The following is a 21728-nucleotide window of genomic DNA, read 5'->3' as shown; positions in this document are numbered from 1 at the left end:
GTACCCTGCTGGCCCGGGGGCCTGCGCCCTGCAAACTCGGCTGGGTGCACCCCTTACTGTTTGAGGTGTCCAGAGCGGCCTCTGCTCCTGCTCTGAGTCCCCCTGACCCTCGAGCACAGACGGGTGCCAGGGTGCAAGGAGGGCACGCAGTGCAGGGGCATCCTCTCTGCCTGGGGGTGTCCCTGTGAGTCTGGGGAGGTGCCTTCAGGGAGGGAAGTGGAGTAAAGGCACCCTGCACTGCCCACTGTCAGCGGTGACGGGTGGCGTCCCAACCAGAGGGTGCTGCCTGACCTGTCTGCTCCCAGGCCGCCTCCTCTCATCCAGGCTGCCAGGCTCCCTTAGGCTCTCTCTCCTCTCTTCCGGGGGTTCCCAGACAGGCCCCTGGTGCTATTTGGGGCCTGATCGTTCTCAGCAGTGAGGGGCTGTCCAGTGCGCCTGAGATGTTTAGCAATCCCCAGCCCCCACCCACTCAGTGCCAGGGGCCCCTGTGGAAGGCAGAGTGCCCCTCCCTTAAAGATGTCAACATTTTCCCCCAAACCTGCGACCATACTGGGCTACACGGCAAGGGAGGAGTTACGGTGGCTAACCAGGTGACCTTGAAGTGATATCCTGGGTCATTCAGGTGGCCCGACATCTTCACGGGTCCTTGAACGTGGAGGAAGAGGCGGAAGAACGGGGCTCCTCTGCGGCTCTGAAGACGGAGGAAGGGGCCGAGAGCCAAGGGAAGTGGGCAGCTTCTAAGAAGCTGGAAAGGCTGGAGCCTCCAGGAGGAAGGCAGCCCTGCCCACACCCCACTTTTAGCTGAGTGAGGTCCATTCCGGCTTTCTATAGAATCTAACGTCCATGAATTTGCATGAAGACACCAAGCTTGCGGAATCTTGTTAGGGCGGCAAGAGGAGACCCACACACCCAGGGTGACAACAAAGCCGTCTCCAGGCACCGTCAGCTGCCCCCAGGCTCCAGGCACGACTGAGGGCCACAGGCTGCCTGCTGGTCCCCACGAGGCCCCCCACGGCTGCTGCTGCTGCTGCTGTGGTGGGGAGCACCGGGTGGTCAGGGGGAGACTGGTGCAAAGAAGAGGCCCTGAAACCGCTTGCAGGGCAGCGGGCCAGCCAGCCCAAGGCTGGACCCACACCACCGACCGTGGCCTATGGAGAACCCCCAGGCGAGACCAGGAGACGTGGCCGGGAGAGCCCAGCAAGGCCCAGGTCTTCAGTGAAGATGTGGGGTCCTCTGCGGCCTCTGGGGCAAAGGACTCACAGCACTTGCCACCTCTGTCTTAACTGCCGACACTTCAGCTTGGGCTGGAGGGAGCCCTCCCAGCCGGCATGGAGAGTGGCCCAGAGCAGGTTCTGGCCCCTGACACCTGCCCCCCACTTTATCAGGGGTCCTTGAGGAGGAGGAGAAAGTCATGAGGCCCCCGGGGCCCTGTCCAGACCTCACTCCACTCCTCTCCCGACACCCCACCATACTCTCACTCACCATGCCCACAGTCCCTGGGCCCTTCCACGCACCCTGGGGATTCGGAGAAATCCACAGGCCTAGAACAAGAGTACACTCAGGGGACCTCAGAGAGTGCAGCCTGGGGGGGCTAGCTGTGTGATCTTGGACGGCTTCCTGGAGGAGGAACCTGTGCTGAGCCTTAAGATAAAGCAGAGCAGGAGGCTGGGATGGGCAGCTAGGTTCATCTCAGCAGCCGGCTCTCTGAGCAAGCGAGGCCAGAACTCGGGAACTACCCACATCCTGGGCCTGGGGGTGGGGTGGACCACCTCGTTTTGCCCAAAGCCCCCCTCCAACCCACTGCCCCCATCAGCCCCTAGCCGTCAGTTAGTCACCAAGTGCAGGAGATGACCCGCCCAACGCCAGCCTCCTGCCGCCCTGGGGCTGGGCTCCTGTGACCCCCTCCTTGCTCCCCTTCTCCCACCTCCCATTGCTGCCAGCCTGGTCTCCCCAAATGCAGCCCCATGTCACTGTCACCTGCAGCTCAGAAGCCGCCTGTCCACCCCCGAGCTTGAGGCAAAGGCAGACACCATGGCAGGCCAGGGCCAGCTCCTCACAGCTACCCCAGGCCTCTCCCACCCTTCCTCCGGGGCCCTCGTCCACCTGCGCGCTCCCTGTGCAGAGAAGGGACAGCGCCACCTCCTCCAGGAAGCCTCCCTCTGTGTGGGAGCTGCCCTGGCCCCTGTGGCCTCTGGCCTCCACATCACCTCGCCTCCCTGTGGGCCTGCCCAGGACCGGGTACTCCTGGGCTGGGTGGAGCCAGCACCAAGCAGTTCAAACATCCAAACCTCCACCCTGCTGCGAGAGTGGCCCCCCCTCACTGCTCCACACACTGCCCGCATGCACACCTGCTCAGCTGCCTCAGTCACATCCAACTCTTGCGACCCTATGGACTGTAGCCCGTGAGCGGGCAGGCAGGTGCCCAGTCGCCTCAGGGGCCAGGCTCCCCAGCTCAGACCCCTTCCACCTGGGCTGCCGACAGCTGTCCGTGAAGCAGGCCCGGAAGGGGAGCTGCTGGAGCCTCACGCCCTCCCAGGCCACCCACCGCTGCTGGTCCCAGGAGGAAGGCCCTGCGGGGGACGGGCACCCTCTGCTGGCAGCCCCGGGCCCATCCTGGAGGGCCACTCTACCCTGTCCCCGGACCCTCCAGGTGGCCTCTTGGAGGCTGGGCTGGTACCAGTCACCCCAACCAGAGGGGACCTCCAAGGCTCAGTGTCCTGAGCAGGGGCCAGCCAGACGTCCTCCCAGGCCTGTTTCCGTATCCCGGGCTGGTCGCGGCTGCCTGGAGGGCTACAGGGCGGGCGCAGGGCCCGCCTCCCCAGCACCCGCAGGAAAGACACCGGAAGACAGAACGCTGGGCTGAGTCGGCTCTTAGGAGGGCGGCGACCTCGAGGCCGGGGCCTCCAGAGCCACGTTGTGCCAGAAAGGCTTGCTCCGGACCAGGAAGGCTTGGAAGGCGTTGGTGGACTCGGAGGACCTCGGCGGGTGGGGGAAGAGCACGTCCTTGTCCACGTCCTCGGACACCAGCTGGGCCACGATCCGCGCGAGGTCCTGCGGGGAGGGCGGGGTCAGGGGCGGGGCCGGGCCCGGAGGGGAGGGGCGGGGCCCGGCGCTCCCGCGCTTCCCCGCACCCTGCAGGAGGGGGGCGCCCCCGCGACGCCCGGCTTCTCGCTGCGGCCCAGCAGCACAGCCAGCCTCCGGCGCTCATCTATGCTGACGCTCCAGCGGCGGCGGCTCCGGCGCCAGCTGTCCTGCGGCTCGCACACCTGGGGGGACAAGGCAGGGGTCTGCGCCGGCCGCACCCGGGGTCCCGCACCCGCCAGCCCTCTGCGCTCCACACAGCCACCGCAGTGCCGGCGGGCGGGCAGAGCTTCAGCACAGCTCTGGGGCTGTGTGTGGCTTTCGTCAGCCGCTCGGCGCCTGGACACCCAGGCCAGCACCTGTCCCGCTTCCCTGTGTGTGGGTTGGCCCCCTGGATGTTGGGGGCCATTACAGCAGAGGTCGTAGCCCTCCGCTAGTGCCCCTTCCTAGCTGGGCACAGTCGGCCCACCCTCTGGGGAGGCCCCCGGAACAGGAAGTCAGACTGTGGGTGCCTCGAGTAAGACGGGGCCCAAAAGTCAGTCTCGTCCCAGGCCCCTCCAAAATGCCCACAGAGAGGCGTTAGGGGAGACGACACTCAGGGCTCCACAGGCACACGGGACAGGCCCGCAGGCACCCTGCAGGACCCGCACCCCCGCTCCTGCCCAGGTGGGCTGTCCCTGAAGGGCTCCAGAGCCCCTCCCACTCTGCCCAGCCAGGGGCCAGCTGGCTGCCTCCCTGCAGGGTCCAGGAGGTCACCCTCAGAGTGCCATGGGGGCTGGGGTAGGTGCCATGCTAAAAATAAAAGGAGGATTAAGACAAACTCAGTCCCCATTCCTCAAAAACCTAAAAATAGAACTACCATATGACCTAACAATCCAACTTCTGGGTATACGTCGGAAGGAATGGAAAGCAAGTCAAAGAGATATTTCTGCACTCGTGTTTGGAGCCACACTGTTCACAGTAGCCAGCAAGTGGCTGCAACCCAAATGCCCATCAACGGATGAATGAATCAGCCTCGTGTGGCCCGTCCATACGACGGAGTAACATCCAGCCTTAAAAAGGAAAGACACTGCGTAAGCTGCAGCGTGGGTGAACCTCGGAGACGCGGGCGCAGAGAACGCAGGTCTCGTGTGGTCCACTCGCGGGAGCTACCTGGAGTCGCCAGGTTCGCAGTCGGAGCACGGCACCACGGCTGCCCGGGCTTGGGGAGGGGCGGGTGCGGTTTGACGTGGACAGCATTTCAGAGCTGCAGCATGGAAGCTGCTGCAGTCTTCACGGTGAGGTGAGCGAATGTTCATTCGGGGTTCTCCACGGGACAGAAAAACCCAAACGAGCTTCTTGGCCAACCCAGTGCTTAACACCACTTAACACCACTTCAAAATGGTCAGGGTGTGGTGGGGGAAGTGGATGCTTGGAGCCAGAAACACACACAGGAGGAGGATAGCGTGAGCAACACAGGAGAAGGGAGAGAGGCCCGCCCAGGAGAGGCTCGGCCAGCAGGAGGAGCCAGCCCAGCTGACACAGAGTTTGACCTTCTTGCCTCCAGACCGAAAACCAATGCATTTCTGTTTTTTAAGCAAAAAAAAGGAAAAGAATAAAGCGAAGTCCCCAGCCCCTCTTCCCGCTCTACATCAAGAACCCTGGCAGCCTGGCTAAACAACCTCTCCACCTAGGAGAGGGGAGGGCTCCTTTCTGGGGAAAAAGACCAGCCGAGAAGAGCCCTACAGAGCCGGGGCGTCCAGTGCAGAGCAGCCAGAAGCCTGCCCGATCACCCCGCGACGTTCGCGACTGCTGGCGAGGCTGCCCCCGGCACACGGGGCCTCCAGCCAGCCCACGGGCCCGCCCCTGGGTGCAGACAGGGCAGCCTCCACGGACGAGAAACACAGGGGAGAGCCCCGGCCGGGCCCAAGAGGCTCCGACGGGAGTGGGAGGAAGCATGCCACCTCCCCCTCCCGCCGCCTCCTGGACCCCACGGACTGTGAGACAGAAGAGGACAGAGCAAAGAGGGGCTGCTGCGCGGGCAGCCCGCCGCCGTGACCGAGGCCCACGGCGCCAAAGGCGGCGTCACAGGCGTTCCCCCTGAAGTGGGGCGGGTCCGAGGATGCTGGTGGCGCACGGGGGTTGCCCACGCGGCCCGAGGGGGGCCTCCTGTGACCGTGTGTCCACCCGAGCACAGCCTTCCAGGGGAGACCTCCGGTGGTGAGAGGCACGGGACGACCCACCGACCTCAGCCTGTGAGCAGACGGACAGAAGTCTGCCGCCAAGCCGTGTGTCACAGAGCATCGTCACAGCAAAGACTAGCGACGGGACCGGCAACAAACCCCAAAGCCAAGGCGAGGAAACGCGAGGAAAGGGAGAGCCAGGCGTGCAGGCCCGACAGCTAACAACAGCGTTCAGAGAGAACAGAGGGGCCGCGCGCACAGACACGCGCGCGCGCGCGCACGCACACGGGCGCGCGCATGACTCGGGCGTGCGCACGCACACACCCCCTCCAAGGGGCAAGGCTCCAGGCTGGAAGGGCTCCCACAGGACTGAGGGGAGACAGTGGGGGACATCTGAGAACCAGGCGGAGAGAAACGGGCACGTGGGGGGGCAAGGAGCTCCCAGCGCTGGGAGAACCCAAGGCCCCAAACTCCTGCAGGAGGGCGACTTCGCGCTAGGACTGCCACCCACCCAGGTGTGCAGGCAGAACAGAGTACCTTCAGGACCGTCCAGTTGGAACTGAGTACCTGCGGGGCCTTCTGAGGAGCTGCCAGAGGCAGGGAGGGGCCCCAGCCCACCCGGCGGGAGCGACAGCCGGGGCCCGGGGCGCCAGGTCGTTTGTGAGACAAGGGCCACAGCTGTGCTGGAAGTCTGGGAGGGGTCAGAAGATGCAGAAGGGACGGGACGGCGCCATCGTCACCTCCAGGAGACGCAGTAGCTGTCTGAGAGGTGACGGTCTCGGTGGAGGGAAGCTGCCCACGCTCGGCTCCGGGCCAGGGTCGCTGGGGAGCAGGACCTGCGGAGAGGCAGGTGTCTGCGGACGGGGGAAGGCAGCGAGCACGCGTTCCTGGGACAGGAGCCTCCACTGAGCCCTCAGGGCGGCTCTTCTCAGCTCTGTGCTCACGTGGGGTATCGAGAGTGGCGCACAGCTTTACGAGGAGAGACGGGCATTACGGAGTGGAGCGACCTGACGGCACGCACAGGGGCCCCTGTGCTCACCGACAGGACGACCGTCACCAACAGCGGCCACCCCAGGCCATGGGCAGAAAAGACCCCCTCGTGGGCCTGCCTGGTAACCCGCACCAGGAGCTCCCACGGGCACGGAAGCCGGAGCGGAAGGGGACCCGATTCTCAGGAGGGGACAAGGAGGACTCCCACCAGCCATGAGGGAGGCCAGCGCTGCCTCTGAGGACACAGGGCAGCTTTAAATGCTGGAAAATTAGGGGAAAAGCCCTGGAACAAGGGACCGAGCAAATAATTAAAGAAGCTAGGAAAAAACAACAACGAAAGAGGTCCTCTCAAAGTTTAAAAGGAGAATTAGGGAAGACTGGTGAGTAAATCAGAATGGAAGAAAATACAATGGACAGTGACTGAAAGTTGGTTTTTTGAAAAACCATTAAAGCAGAATAGTCCTCACGCCATCAACCACCTCTGTCATTTTTGCCACTGTTTCCGTGTTTAGTGCCCATCTTCTTTTCTATTAAGTATTTATTTATATTGGCTGTGCCCAGTTTTAGCTGTGGCCTGTGGAGTCTATTAATAGGTCCTGGCCAGGGATCCAAACTGGCCCCCTGAATTGGGAGCACGCAGTCTTAGCCAGCGGACCACCGGGGCAGCCCCCGTTTCTTCTTAATGAACTATGTATGTCCTCAGACTCAATGTACTTTTCTCCTCAGTTTTAAACTGTCTTCTCTTTGCTCTCAGGCATCTCTTCACACGTTTGGTTGGTAGACATTTGTATGTTCTAAATGTTACAAGTATTTTTCCCAGACCGTCCTGCACCTCCATTGCGTCTTTGTACCAGCCTCACACACAGCAGTCAGGTTTGCTGGGGTTTTACGTTAGGGTTTGCTCGGGCGTTTCCCCCTTGGACTCTCAGCACGGCTCCCGTTCCCGTTCTCCCGGCACTTCTGCGTTTGGTTTTAACTTGCAGCTCGTGTGTGTGTGTGTGTGTGTGTGTGTCTGACGAGTCGGGGGGTCTAGATGGATGGCCGGTCACCCCAATATTACTCACTGAAAAGTGTGTTCCCCACGGGGAAATTAAACTCCAGGATTCGACCTGGACAGTCTGTGCAGGCTTCGAGCCCCCCGGCCAGCATCCATCCCAGCGCCACGCAACACTCTCTGCTCAGAGCAGGCGAGCCAGGCCCTGCTCTTCTGTTTTAAAACTCTTGCCTGGTTTCTTTTCCAGGTAAAAAAAAACAACTTCAAATCTCCGATTTTCCAAACTCTGCAACCGCAGTTTCCTTCTGCACATTTCTGAGCCCTCAGTAAAGGGAGCCCCTCACACGGGCACCCCGCTGTCTGCTCCTTTCCCACCCACCCTGCCCCTGGAGCCCATGGTGGCTGGCCGCGCCTGGCAGCAACGCGCCTCTGAACTGACGCAGACCATGCGCAGTCTGCCTCCTCCCGCCGCGAGAGTACCCCAGGCTCCCCCTGCGCCGTCTGCGTGTGTCGGAGCGGGGGGGGGGGGGGGGCGCCCTTTGCAGCCCACTCTGACGACGGCTGCCTCTGACTCGCTGTGTCTCCGGCTTTGCTGGCCTTGCCCATGTCAGGGCCTTTCCCTGCCCCCTTCCTCTGGCTCGATCGGGTGTTGTTTCTAGCCCACGTCCCCTCCACTTGTTCAGAGGCGCTCACTTCCCAGTCTTGTGATGCCATTGAAACTTGTGGTGCCCGCTCACCCAGGTCTCCAAGGGCTGCTCAGCCAGCAACAGGGATCAAGGACTGACTTGCCAGCCAGACCGGGGAGGCACCTTCAGCTTTTCTCGAGCTTCCTTGTGACTGCATCTCTCTCTGGTGTCTTGGAATAACCTCACAAGGGGCTCTGAGCCAAAGCCACCCAACTAAGCCACTCCCAGCTTCCTGACCTACAGAAACTGGGATGAGAATATTTATTACTGTTCCAAGCTACTGATGCTGGGAAAGATTGAAGGCAGGAGGAGGAGGGGACGACAGAGGATGAGATGGTTGGATGGCATCACCGACTTGATGGACAGAGTTTGAGCGAGCTCCAGGAGCTGGTGAAGGACAGGAAAGCCTGGCGTGCTGCAGTCCATGGGGTCGCAAAGAGCCAGAGATGACTTAGCCACTGAAGAACCACCACCAGGTGACTGCGTATCTTTTCTCTTTGATGCGGTCCTCGCAGCCCCGACTTTGGTGCAAGCCCCATGAGCTGTCTCAGCAGCATCACGGTGACGGCCGAGCTGCCGCTTTGGGAAAGACGACCGCGGAGGGCTCTCTGGCGCCCCTTCACCAGGTTACAGAAATGTCCATTTCTTCCTACCTATTAAGAATGGACAGTTTTTTATTTTTTTCTCCCAAGGAAGGAGACTGGAATATATCAACATTATTTTTCTAACCCACTGAAATAATCATGTGATCTTCCTCCTTTTGCTAATGAAGAAAATATTTTTTGCTTTAAAAAAAAAATCTTTTTGGCCACACTGCTGGCATGTGGCTCCCCAAGCAGGGATCAAACCCTCGCCTCCTGCAGTGGAAGTGCAGGGTCTTAACCACGGGGCCACCAGGGAAGCTCAGAACATGACTAGGAGATTTCCAATCACTTCATCCATGGGCCACAGTTTTCTTGCGTTCATGCAAGTCCGTTTATTCAGGGCATGGTCACTGAGCACCTGCTATGTGCTGTGCGCCCTCCTGGATGCTGGGGGCAGGGCTGAGGAGGGCGGAGGCCCTGCAGTCGGCAGGGCTGAGGAGGGCGGAGGCCCTGCAGTCCTGCACGGGGCTGCCTTCTGTGGTCGCGGAGTTTGCCGCGCGGTTGGATCTACTTCTGGATTTTTCAACCTGTGCTTCAGTCAGAGGGCATCGCTCCTCTCCTTTCCCCGCCTCATCAGCCAACACGGGTGCCAGGGTGACGCTCTGGGCTGCGAGGACCGCATCGACGCAGAGGATTCGCTTCTTGGGCACATGGACACCTACCCACGAACCCTCATTAGGGAAGGTCTGGGCCCACTTTAGAGTTTCCTTTGCTCTTAGTCTCTTCAGGGTTCTGAAAAGCCCTCTGTGACATGGATTCAGATCAGCAGGGTTCAGGGTCTCTGCTATCCCCCCACCAGGCGAGACTGCATGGTGACGCCCCTGCCGTGTGCGTGCTGCCGCCCCAGGGGATTCGGGTAACACTGGCCTTGGCTGTGCTTGGGGCAGCCGAGTCGCCGCAGGTGGGGGGAGGCCTGTGCCCACTGCAGGGAGACCTTGCTCGCCAGGCCCTGCCAGTGGAAGGGCTGTCCCGCCCCAGCCTGCCTCAGGCACACGTTTTGTTCAAAACTGGGACGGTAGCCACTTGAGAACACGCACAGGAAAGTGTATTTTAAAACCCGGGAATCCATGATCCAAAATGAACAGTGCCATACTTGCTCCCAGTCTTTCCCCCAAGAAACTGTGCTGACCTGGTCCCGGGCAGGCTCCTTGACAAGCCCACGCCCGCGGAGGCCGGGCTGTGCGACCGGAGCCCAGGGGCACAGAGCGCTTCCGGCAGGCGGGCTCCGGGGGCTCGTCCCGCGAGTGGCACTGCCTGCTCGCAGCATGGGAGCCGCGCGAGCCCTCACCTGGGGAGGGGCACGGCGGTCTGGGCCGCGTGCTCCTGGGGGGCGGCTGGCGTCTGGCCTTCCGCAGGCCCGACCTGGGCCACCCTGGGGCTCTGTCATCCGAGGGGCGCCGGGTCCCCGCGCGTCTTGCCAATGCTCTGGCCTCCCGCATCTTCATGAGTTTCATCTATTGCCCTGATATCAAATACCTTTCACTTTTTTCTGGCTCCCTTTCTGTGAAAGGCCTGTGCCTCCGGGGGACCATCTGCCTCTCCTGCAGGCATGTGTGTGCGTGTGGCGTGTGCGCGCGTGATGTGTGTGCCCACGGCCCGCCTGCTGTCCGCTGTGTCAGGTGGCCCTCTGAGCCTCACGCGGGTCCTTTGTCTGGGTGGTGGGGGTTGTCGGGGCAGGACTTGGGGCTTCCTCGCAGTCTTGCTGTTTCCTATGCAACCTGCTGGCCCCAGCTGCCCAGGGCATCCGTCCAGCCCAGACTGGCCCCGAGCCCTGCAGGGCCAGCTCGGCCTCACTCAGCCTCTCTCCTGTCCTGGAACTTGCGCTCAAGTTCCCTTCGGCCTCCAGCCCTAATTCCCCGCCCACCATTCATCTGAGCCGCTGGGCTGTGTCCTCAGTTAACTCCCCGGGGCCAGCTCGTTTACCAGCCCTTCCTTCAGGGCGGGGACGGGCTCCAGGAAGCGCCACCTCTGGGCCCGGGGGAGTTTCTTTGGCTCCCCACTGCTCCCTGCGTCATGCCCCGTCAGATGACCTCTTGCTCCTTCTCTTTCCCTCCCTTTGTTTTTTTTTTTACTGTGATAAAATGCACGTAACGTAAAATCGGCCACTTTGACCATTTTTAAGCGTACAGCTCACTGGCATAAGCACATCCAAACTGTTGTGCAACCATCACCAAGATGTCCAGGGCTTTCCATCGCCCAAACCGAGACTGTCCCCACGACACACTCACTCCCAGCCCTGCCCAGCCCTCGCCCTACTCGTCTACTCTCTTTCTCTGAAGCTGACACCCTGAGGGAGCCCGCGCGTGGGCCCGTCTGTCCTGTGCTCTGCTTACCCCACTCCGCACCACGTCCTCAAGGCCCGCCCACGCCGTGTCCTGTGTCAGAGCGCGCTCCCTTTGGAGGGCTGAGTTACGCTCTGCTCTATGTTTTCACCGCCTTCGTCTGTCCAAGGACACCTGGGTTGCTTCTAGGTTCTGGTTATTCTCCAGTGCATCCCCCCGAGAACGTGGATATACAAGTATCTGTTTGTTTCTCTGCCTTGGATTTTTTTCAGCTGTTTACGCAGAACTGAAATTGTGGGTCACACCACACTCCTGTGCTCCACTTTCTGAGGGAACTCCATCGACTGTACCATTTCACTCTCCCTCCAGTGCGTGAGCTTCCAGTTTCTCCACACTCTTGCCAGCACTTGTCCTTTTAAAAAAATCATTATAGCCATCCTAACAAGACTGAGGTGGTGTCTCACTGCAGCTCTGATTTGCACTGCCCTGGGACTAATGATGTTGAGCATTTTTTTCGTGTGCTTGCTGACCATTTTGTGCATCCTTGGAGAAGTGTCCATTCAAGCCTTTTAGCTATTTTTGAGTTGAATTCTTGTTTTTTTTGTTGTTGTTGGGTTTTGAAAGTAAAGTGAAGTTGCTCAGATGTGTCCGACTCTTTGCGACCCCGTGGACTGTAGCCCTCCAGGCTCCCCCATCCATGGGATTCTCCAGGCAAGAATACTGGAGTGGGTTGCCATCTCCTTCAGTTCTTTAACTTATATGCAGAGCACATCATGCAAAGTACCAGGCTAGGTGAATCGCAAGCTGGAATCAAGATTGCCAGCAAGGTATTAACCTCAGGTAAGCAGACGATACGACTCTAATGGCAGGAAGTGAAGAGGAGCTCGAGTCTCTTGGTGAGCGTGAAAGAGGAGTTAAAAAGCTGGCCTGAAACTCAGCATTCAAAAAACTAAGATTATGGCATCTGACCCCATCACTTCGTGGCAAAGAGAAGGGGAAAAAGCGGAAGCAGTGACAGCTTTTGTTTCCTTAGGCTCCAAAATCCGTGTGGATGGTGACTGCAGCCAGGAAATTCAGAGATGCTCCTTGGAAGGGAATCTATGACAAACCTGGACAATGTATTCCAAAGCAGAGACATCACTATGCTGACAAAGATCCACATAGTCAAAGCTATGGTTTTCCCAGTAGTCATGCACGGATTTAAGAGCTGGTGCATAAAGGAAGCTGAACGCCGAAGAACTGATGCTTTCCAACTATGGTGCTGGAGAAGAATGAGAGTCCCCTGCTGCTGGGAAAGACTGAGGGCAGGAGGAGAAGAGGGCAGCAGAGGATGAGATGGTTGGATGGCATCATCGACTCAGTGGGCTCGGATCTGAGCAAACTCCGGGAGATCCAAGCGAGGACAGAGGAGCCTGGTGTGCTGCAGTCCGTGGGGCCGCACGGCCTGACTGGAAAGGCTGCCCCTGCTTCTGTGGTCATAGGCTCCCCGGTGGCTCAGATGGTAAAGAACCTGCCTGCAAGGTAGGAGAGTCACGCTCGGTCTCTGGGTGAGGATGATACCCTGGGGAAGAGAATGGCTGCCCACTCCAGTATTCTTGCCTGGGGAACTGCATGGACAGATGAGTCTGGAGGGCTACAGTCCATGGGGCCACAAAGAGCCAGACATGGCTGGGCGGCTAACACACCATGCCCACAGAGGGATCTTCCCAGGGTTTCTTCTACCACTTTCTGAAAATGACTGTTTTTATTTATTTGGCTGCGCTGGGTCTTAGTTGCAGCATGTGGGATCCAGTTCCCTGACCAGGGATCAAACCTGGGCCCCTGCACTGGGAGCACGGAGTCTTAGCCCCTGGACCACCAGGGAAGCCTCTTAACACTTTTATGGTTTATTTTTTGTGCATTTAAAACTTCGACACCTTCATCCTGGTACTGAGTGAGAGGTGTGCCTACAAGTCCCTTTCTTCTAGACAGCTGCACACTGTCTCAACATTTACCGAAACAGCCACGGGACTGCCCTGGTGGGCCAGTGGTTAAGACACCACGGTTCCACTGCAGGGGGCACCAGTCCCTCCCCAGGCGAGGGGGCTAAGATCCCACAGCCCCTCGTCCCTCCTTACAGGTTTGGGATGGCATCTTCAGTTTACACTAAGTGTCTGCACACACTGGAAGTTTCCAGATCTCCTATTCAGCTCTGCTGTCACTCATAACAGGACAGGACACTATAGTTTAATGACTGAAGCTTTGTGATGTGAATTCACACCTGTTAGAGCTACACCTATGTTTATTCTTCCATGCGACCAGTTTGCCCAACTGAAGAAAGGGACGATGTATGTTTACCAATTTGTACCATTATTGAGTGGGCTGTGAAACGCCGGGGAGAGCCCTCCGTGCCAATGAGTTGTGCTCTCCAAGAACATGGTGTCTGCCCGTTGCCAAGCCTCTTGGTAATGCTCTGTGGTGTTTAAAAGCTTCAAGCAGGTCTGCGTTATCTCCTGTCAAGTCTCCTGTTGTCAAACGTGCCTTTTCACTCATTCATCTCCCAGCACGTGTCTGCAAGGGCTGCTCATTTCCAAGCAGTCGCCTGCAACCCCTTCCTGCACCGTCTCTGTGGACGGGCTCCAGTGCACCCCCGGCACCGACGGGGTGCAGGCGCGTGGCTCCCACGGTGCTGGCTCCATGCCCCCTGCTCGGCTGCTGGGCCAGCGCTTCTGAGAAGGCGCGGGCCACACGGGACGGCGACCCACCTCCAGCTTGGCTCTGACCCGCCTGGCACTGTGGTTTTTCGACTCTTTTTTTTTTTTTTTCCAGGTGTCTTGCTCTCTTTCACGATAGAGATCTCAGAATGTCTGGTGCCCTTGGCTGTTCCCTCGCGTTTACCGCAGGGACTAAGAATTGATAGCAACATTGGCGGGCTGGGGCCTGGCCACGGGGGCAGCTTCGTGTTTCGGCCGCCCCCCACCACGCAGCTGAGAGCTGACCCCCTGTCCTGCCCGCCCCAAGGCCACTCACTGGACAGGGGTTGCTATCTCCTGTAGGCCGGTCCTCCCGCCCAATCCTGTGCCATGGGTTCTTGCCTTTCTCAGGGTCCTCGGCAGCCATGTTGGTGGGCCTGCCGGGAGGCGGACGGGCACAGGCGTGCCTGGTCCTCTGTGCGAGGCCCTCTGTCTGGGGACGGTCGCTGTAGGGGGGACTGTCTCCTCAGACCTGGGCCTCAGCCCGAGGACACTGCCCTGTGAGCACGTGTCCGCCAGCGCGGGCTCGGGCCGGGAAGGCCGGGGCAGAAGGGACTGGGGGGCCGACCTCTGTCAGCTCGGCTCGTCCCAGAAAGACGACGAGGTCCCGACGTGGGGAGACTGGAGGAGGAGCTTCCCTGCCAGGGCACAGCAGGGAGGGGCAGAGAGGACGAGCAGCAGGACAGTCGGAGTGAGCAAGCACACCCGCGGGGCCACCCAACGGCTGATGCTGCCCGAGGGCGGGGAGCAGCAGAGGGAAGAGGCAGGAGGGTACCACAGGGCGGCCAAGGCAGGGGACCCAGTGGGACTCCCTGGCCCCAAGTCAGAAACCTGGCAGTCTGAGGAGAGGGGTCTGCACCCCTTCTCTGCCTCCCCCAGGACCCCTCTGCTGTGCTGCCTCTCGGCCTCGTCCCCATGCACCCCTCCCCGACAGCCACCCCCACCTCTTGGAACTGCAAAGGCAGCAGGTCACCCCTGTCCAGGCGTCGCCCGGCCCCTCCATCTGCAGGCCCCCCGTCCAGACAGAAGCCCCACCCTGGCCCCTCCCAAGGAGTCCTAGCCCCGGACAGGCGACATGCTTGTGTGTTTATGTCTTAGATGGCCTGTCCCGAGAGACTGGCCTCATAGAAGCCAAGCGGTGGCTGGCTTCGGGCGGGGGCGCGGCTGGCATGGCACCCAAAGCCCGCTTCCCTCCTCCCCCGCCTTTCCACAGAAACCCAGGGCCTTGCAGACATGGCCGCAGACGGGTTCAAGCACACGGCCGCATGAGCGCCACTGGGCCTACCCTGCCTCAGCCTGGATCCATCAGGCCTGGCTTTGACGCTGACGCACAGGGAACCGTCCGGAACTTCTGGGGGCCTGGCTTCCTTTGCTTGGGAAGCTGCCCCCTGTGCACGCGGGGCTGCACGGTGACCAGACAGCAGCCCACCCAGCCGGCTGGGGTGAGATGGGCTCCTCCACACTGGGGCCAGCACCAAGCAGGGCCTCCAGGAGCGTTTCGGTCATGATTTTGGTGGACAGGTGTCCTGCTGACCGCCCACCTACCTGGTCAGGAGGACATCGTCCCGGCTGTGTGCAGAGCCTCCCCTGGCCAGGCGCCCTCCATGTGGCGGCAGCTGGGGTTGGGGTGGCCGGCAGAGGTAGGTCGCCCACAGCTGCGGGCAGCTGGGAGAGGCGCGCCCACCTTGGTGCCCGCCCACCTTGGTGCCCACCCCGGGCTCTGGGGGAGAGGATGCTGACACCCTGCATGGCCCCCAGTCCAGCATCTGCCTGTTATCAGATGCCCTCTGGCCCTCCCCGGGCTCCAGAGGCCCCCTCTCCACCCACACTCCCCTGCCAGGACCCAGGTTTCCAGAGAGGAACCCCCTCTAGCTTACCCAGTCCTGAGTCTGCAGCTCCTGCTGACTGCTGCTTTGGGCACCTGGTGGGCCCCAGGCCATCGCTGGACTTGGTGGCCCCGAGGGCTGCCCCTTCTCCTGGAAAGGCTGCGACTCTGCCTTCTTCCTCAAGAGCGCCTTAAGCGAGCACTCCCTGCTGTCCATCTGCAGACCCCTGGGCGGCTGGCCTGCACCTCTGGGGCGAAGTCCCCACAGCTACCTGGGTCCCTCAGGCAGAGGAAGGTCACAAAAGATATTAAGAAGAGGTGGCAAGAATACACGGAAGAACTGTACAAAAAAGATCTTCACGACCCAGATAATCATGATGATGTGATCACTCATCTAGAGCCAGACATCTTGGAATGTGAAATCAAGTGGGCCTTAGAAAGCATCACTATGAACAAAGCTAGTGGAGGTGATGGAATTCCAGTTGAGCTATTTCAAATCCTGAAAGATGATGCTGTGAAAGTGCTGCACTCAATATGCCAGCAAATGTGGAAAACTCAGCAGTGGCCACAGGACTGGAAAAGGTCAGTTTTCATTCCAACTCCAAAGAAAGGAAATACCAAAGAATGCTCAAACTACCGCACAATTGTACTCATCTCACACGCTAGTAAAGTAATGCTCAAAATTCTCCAAGCCAGGCTTCAGCAATATGTGAACCGTGAACTCCCTGATGTTCAAGCTGGTTTTAGAAAAGGCAGAGGAACCAGAGATCAAATTGCCAACATCTGCTGGATCATGGAAAAAGCAAGAGAGTTCCAGAAAAATATCTATTTCTGCTTTATTGACTATGCCAAAGCCTTTGACTCTGTGGCTCACAATAAACTGTGGAAAATTCTGAAAGAGATGGCAATACCAGACCACCTAACCTGCCTCTTGAGAAATCTGTATGCAGGTCAGGAAGCAACAGTTAGAACTGGACATGGAAGAACCGACTGGTTCCAAATAGGAAAAGGAGTACATCAAGGCTGTATATTGTCACCCTGCTTATTTAACTTCTATGCAGAGTACATCATGAGAAACGCTGGACTGGAAGAAACACAAGCTGGAATCAAGATTGCCGAGAGAAATATCAATAACCTCAGATATGCAGATGACACCACCCTTATGGAAGAAAGTGAAGAGCTAAAAAGCCTCTTGATGAAAGTCAAAGAGGAGAGCGAAAAAGTTGGCTTAAAGCTCAACGTTCAGAAAACGAAGATCATGGCATCCGGTCCCATCACTTCATGGGAAACAGATGGGGAAACAGTGGAAACAGTGTCAGACTTTATTTTGGGGGGCTCCAAAATCACTGCAGATGGTGACTGCAGCCATGAAATTAAAAGACGCTTACTCCTTGGAAGGAAAGTTATGACCAACCTAGACAGTATATTCAAAAGCAGAGACATTACTTTGCCGATTAAGGTCCGTCTAGTCAAGGCTATGGTTTTTCCTGTGGTCATGTATGGATGTGAGAGTTGGACTGTGAAGAAGGCTGAGCGCTGAAGAACTGATGCTTTTGAACTGCGGTGTTGGAGAAGACTCTTGAGAGTCCCTTGGACTGCAAGGAGATCCAACCAGTCCATTCTGAAGGAGATCGGCCCTGGGATTTCTTTGGAAGGAATGATGCTAAAGCTGAAACTCCAGTACTTTGGCCACCTCATGCGAAGAGTTGAATCATTGGAAAAGACTCTGATGCTGGGAGGGATTAGGGGCAGGAGGAGAAGGGGACGACCCAGGATGAGATGGCTGGATGGCATCACGGACTCAATGGGACGTGAGTCTGAGTGAACTCCGGGAGATGGTGATGGAAAGGGAGACCTGGCGTGCTGCTATTCATGGGGTCGCAGAGTCGGACACGACTGAGCGACTGAAATGAACTGGGCTCAGCTTCCAGCCACTGGCCAGACAGTGCTGGGTGACCTCAGCCAGTGAGCCTCAAAAAGGTCCATCCCCTTGGGTGTCCAGGGTCCCCCTGCTCCTGCATCCGTTTCTCTCCGCAGGGTCACCCCAGGCCGGGGCGGCTGCAGCCACCGCCCTGCCCCTTACCCCCCAGCCTCCCCCAGGAACGCCCCCTCTCCCACCGTGGCTCCAGCTCCTCGGATGGGCAGCTTCTCGGGACTCTGCCTGCGGGCAGCACGACCAGGGGAGAAAGGAGGGGCCCCCACGCAGCTCTCCCCGCCTGGTTCTCCCAGACCCCTGTGACCTCACGTCGACGCCCGGCCACACCCCAGGGCCCAGGATCCGTGCCCTTCACCTGCACGACTACGCGCGACGGGGCCGCAGCAGACGGCAGCCCGCCCGTCTCCACTCCGCGGAGGGGTGGCAGGGCAGGGGTCAGGGGACAAGACAGAGGGTCAGGGGAGGGAGTCATGGGGAGGCGCGGGACACATCGGGGGCACGAAGACCGGGAGAACTGGGGCCCACCAATGGCGGGGTAACACTCCGCAGGGGGGCGGGGATGGGTGGGTCCGCTGGCTACGGCGGGGGTACGCGGGGGAGGGGAGGGAGGAGGAGGGGCGGGCCCGCTGGGGGCGGGGCGGGCCAGGGGGCGGGGCCCGCAGCGGTTCCGGAAGGCCCGAGACGGCGTAGCCGAGCCTAAGGAAGCTTCCGCCCGGCCGCTTCCGCTTCCGGCTCGTGGCGCGCCTGCGCTCTGGCCTCAGTCGTCAGGGGCCGCCCGGGCTTCCGCTGTCCACGCGGACGCTGTCCCGCCCCGGCGTCCATGACCCGGAGCTTCATCTCGGGGCCGCGCAGGGGTCCCGGCCTCGCGTTGCCCGGAGGGGCACGCCTCGGGGATGCCCCCCAGCTGTCCGCGCCCCGACCCCCCCCCCCCGGTCCCCTTGGGTCCCCGCGACGTGTGGGGGCCTCGGAAGGTCGGCCCGCGGTGCCTGGACACCGGGCGGCGCCCGCGCCTGGACGGATGGAGGGCCGAGGCTGCTCGAGAGGAATCACACAGCAGGCGAGGGAGGGCCTGGGAGTGCTCCCCGGGTTTATTAGTGTCGCATCAGCACCTTAAAATAGTCCACGTGGTCACATACGTGACAGATTAGAATCTGTTTCCCAAAAACGCTATTTACATTAATCCTGTTTTCCATTTTTAAAAAAGAAAACAAAAGCTAGCAACACGTACATCCTAGAAACCAAACAACGCACAACGAACTGGACGGGGTCTGCAGGGACGCACAGTGGCACCCCTGGCCTGCAGCGTCACACCCCAGGGAAAGGGCCCCCAAGCCCGGCCCCGCAGGCCCTTGCCAGGAGCGCAGCTTCCTCTCCGCCGCAGGATAGGAGGGGTCTCTAGAAGGAGATCAAAGGACACGTGTAGGGGTCAGGCAACTGGCTTTTGGGAGCAAGCGCTGCAGTCCTGTCTTGAGGAACGCGTCCTGGGACGAAGGCCAGGCAGGTCTTGGTGTCGGCCAGCGAGGACAGCGCAGCACAGCTGGCCCTGGCCGCTCTAGCCCTGCTGCCCCTCTCCTCCCTGAGCTGCAGCCATGGGACCTGGGACACTGGCCTGCGTGTCTGGAGGAGACGGTGACCCTGGGGACTTGACACAGAGAAGGCAGTGGCCTGGGTACAGGGCTGGGGCTGACCTCCCATCTGGCCTGAGGGTGGAGCCTGCCCATACCGTGCCACAGGCCCGTGAGGAGCCTGGCCTTGCCCTAACATGACGAGTGGCTTGGCCTTTGAGTCCCAGTGACCTCTGGTCACCCAGCGGGCGGAGAACCCCTGCTCTGCAGGGCTGCTCCTGTCCTGCGGGCCACGGTCTGGGCCCTGCACTCCTCACAAGCTGCCCCCACACTGCCCTCCGTGCACTCACAGCTGTGCCTCAGTCACAAGCAGCTTTGGCTTCTGAGTCATTTTCTTTCAAGGGACAAAGTGCTTTTATCTGTGTCCTCAAAACAGCTCCATGAGGTAGGCGGGGGAAGTGTTGACTGTTCCCGATCAGATGATGGGGAAACCGAGGCACCAGCGTGAGCAGAGCCTGGGTCTCTAAGTAAGTCATGGTGGCTGGGGCTGTCTGTATGACCTCCAGGGCCCAGGAACAGTGGCCGGCCCAGGGTGGAGGTGCTGAGCATCTTCTTGTGGGTATGAGGACACCTCACAGCTGGATGGGATGGGACAGCCCCTTTTGCCCCTTCCTCTAAAACTAGTTCTGCAGCTGGAAAGGGCATGTCACACCTCCTTTTGAGTGTGACCTCTGAAAAGGAAACTCAAGGAGCAGTACCCAGGGCCCTGAAGCCAGTGGTGGGAACAAGGGCAGGGAAGCGCGCGGGTCCCCAGCAGCTGCCGGCTGCAGCCACAGGTGGGCACCCCACCAGCTGCCCAAGGAGTCCTCGGCTCAGGGGCCTACACCCTCACCCAGGTCCTTCCCGTCCAAGGACCCTGGTCCAAGGGCATGCTCAGGTCTGTCCACCTGCTAGGCCCAAGGCTCTTGGCCATGGACACTCGGACCCTGAACAGCCACCTGGGGGAGGAGGTAAGCAGGTAGGTCACAGGTAAGAAAAATCGACCGTCTCCCATTCCTGAGTGGGACCCTTCCTTGCCACAGGCTGCTGGAAGCCCTGTCCTCCAACAGAGCAGGCAAGACCTGCAGCCTGTCCGGCATTTGGCACTGTTTTTCTGAGCGCAGCCTGTGTGGTTCTCAGCCCTAGAAAACGGCTCAGAGCCCCTGGGTGGGCACCCTGGGCCTGCAGCCAGAGCGGCGAGGTGGAGTGGGCGGGCTCCTCCTGGGGAGTCCTGAGGGCCAAGCAGGACTGGAAGGGACCCCGGCCTCGGGCCAGGACAGCCACAGCCTACTGCACAGGGAGGGGGATGGCAGGTTGACCCCCTTCCCTGGGGACCCAACCCCCAAACCCCTTGCTCTGAGGAGCCTAGCCTAGACAGGTGGGGGCCCGGCTGCACCCTTGGCTCCAACCGGGCTCGGCCCCTGCAGTGTGGCCGCTTGCCTGAGCCTCCCTGGCCACGTTAGTGCTGCAGGTGACAGACACCTGGCTGCCTGGCCCAGACACCCCCAGTCGGCAGGCGGTGGAGCTGAGGAGGCAACTGTGTTCGGGGCAGGAAGCAAAGCAGTGCCTCGGGGGCAGCGAAGGGCGCGGGGAGCAGGGGGCTGGGACCCGGCCGGCACGGCTGGCTCTGCCTCCGTCCTCACGGGCTGCTGGGATTTCAGAAGAGCAACGTCTGTTTGGCAGCTACATTATAACATGTATTTAAAAGCATTAAAAATATCCGCTACTATAAAACCTCCACTGCCCCGGCGGCTGGAGTTCATCGGGATCCAGAGTGGGCGGGGCTGGGGCCCTCTCGGCTGGTGGGCGGGGGGGCCCAGGGCGGGGCTGACAGGCCTCTGGGTTCCGCTCAGGACATCCCTGACAGAAGGCTGGCCTCTGGCCCCCCGCCCCCCAGCTCGTTGCCTGGGTACAGGCAGCCTGGGGTCCACGGGGCCACCCGCAGGACCCCCCCGCTCCCTGAGGAAGCAGAGTAGTCCTGGCTTTCAGAAAGGACAGGACACGAAGACAAGAACCCTTCTTGTTGGGGGGACTGGGTTGGGGGGGGGGGTAGTCCTGAGGCCAAAACACACCTTCCGTGATCCCGCCTGCCCTCCCATCCTTGCCGGGACATTCTGGTTAACAAGCAGAGCAGTTACGGGCTCCCGGTGGGGGCCGCCCCGTTAGTCTCCAGGTTGTGAGCGCGCTCATACTTAAGACTGTTCCTCTCTGGGGTTTTAAGGGTCTGTCTCTGTGGTAAACTGAAGTGCGAGCAGGAAAGCAGCTGGGCCCTCCCGTCGTGGGGCTGCAGAGCGGAAACTGGCACGGCCCCCCGGCAGGCGGGGCTAGAAGGTGGGCTTGGAGTGTCCGAAGATGCAGATGGGGAAGTGCTTGACATGGGAGGACCACTGGGCCGCCAGCTGGAAGAACTTGACGTCATTCCACTCCACGCCATCGATGAGGACTGTGGGGACAAGACCGCCTGACCCGCCTGCCCCTAGCTCCAGGCCGCGGCCCAGAACAAGGCTGGGGGGTGCTGACACCCGTGGGGACCCCCAGGCTCCCGGGAGACACTCGCTGGTTCTCACCAGCCCTGCGGGAGGAGGTCTGGGGCCCCCAGCTCCCCTCCTAGCCTTCCTGCCGCCTTCTCCCACCCCATCCCCATGGCCCGAGAGCCTCTCCCCAGCCACCTCAGGGGAGCTGGTGTCCACAGCCTGTCTGCCTCCGAGGGATCTGCAGACGGGGTTTGAAACACCCTCCACTTAAGCCAGAAAATCAACAGAGAAAGACTGGCTGTGGTCTACTGTGGTCAG

General features: G+C 60.4%; 2 protein-coding genes across 13 annotated transcripts in view; both read right to left on the bottom strand.

Moving 5' to 3' along the window:
* Positions 1–2855: 2855 nt before the first annotated feature.
* On the bottom strand, positions 2856–17957 carry TEX22 (testis expressed 22). Of its 2 annotated transcripts, none has more exons than XM_069558894.1 (4): positions 17515–17957; positions 15449–15668; positions 3132–3266; positions 2856–3051 (listed from the first exon to the last, which is right to left on the bottom strand). In XM_069558894.1, exons 2-4 carry the CDS (start codon positions 15611–15613, stop codon positions 2872–2874), a joined length of 480 nt encoding a protein of 159 aa, XP_069414995.1. In that variant the 5' UTR covers positions 15614–15668; positions 17515–17957; the 3' UTR covers positions 2856–2871. The 2 variants fall into 2 exon arrangements, with proteins under 2 accessions (XP_069414995.1, XP_069414996.1); XM_069558895.1 differs by having other exon boundaries at positions 17688–17864.
* Positions 17958–18395: 438 nt separating this feature from the next.
* Positions 18396–21728, bottom strand: part of PACS2 (phosphofurin acidic cluster sorting protein 2) — a 61123-nt gene continuing 57790 nt past the window's right edge. For all 11 annotated transcript variants that reach the window (XR_011250182.1, XR_011250183.1, XR_011250184.1 and 8 more), the window contains one exon: positions 18396–21379. Coding sequence is in view for 8 of the 11 variants with exons in the window: in XM_069558889.1 (XP_069414990.1) it covers positions 21261–21379 (119 nt within the window). In the remaining 3 variants the exon portion in view is untranslated. The remainder of the gene's footprint in view (positions 21380–21728) is intronic.

The sequence above is a fragment of the Ovis canadensis genome, chromosome 18, assembly GCF_042477335.2.
Source record: "Ovis canadensis isolate MfBH-ARS-UI-01 breed Bighorn chromosome 18, ARS-UI_OviCan_v2, whole genome shotgun sequence".
Classification (NCBI taxonomy): domain Eukaryota; kingdom Metazoa; phylum Chordata; class Mammalia; order Artiodactyla; family Bovidae; genus Ovis; species Ovis canadensis.
This window is presented reverse-complemented; position numbering and strand designations above follow the sequence as displayed.

Excerpts from the sequence above, each read along its gene's own strand:
- TEX22 (XM_069558894.1), bottom strand. The coding sequence starts at position 15,613 with ATGGACAGCAGGGAGTGCTCGCTTAAGGCGCTCTTGAGGAAGAAGGCA. Across the intron at positions 3,267-15,448 it reads AGCTGCAGACTCAGGACTGG|GTGTGCGAGCCGCAGGACAG; the intron begins GTAAGCTAGAGG and ends TTGTCCCCCCAG. Across the intron at positions 3,052-3,131 it reads GGGCGCCCCCCTCCTGCAGG|GACCTCGCGCGGATCGTGGC; the intron begins GTGCGGGGAAGC and ends CCCTCCCCGCAG.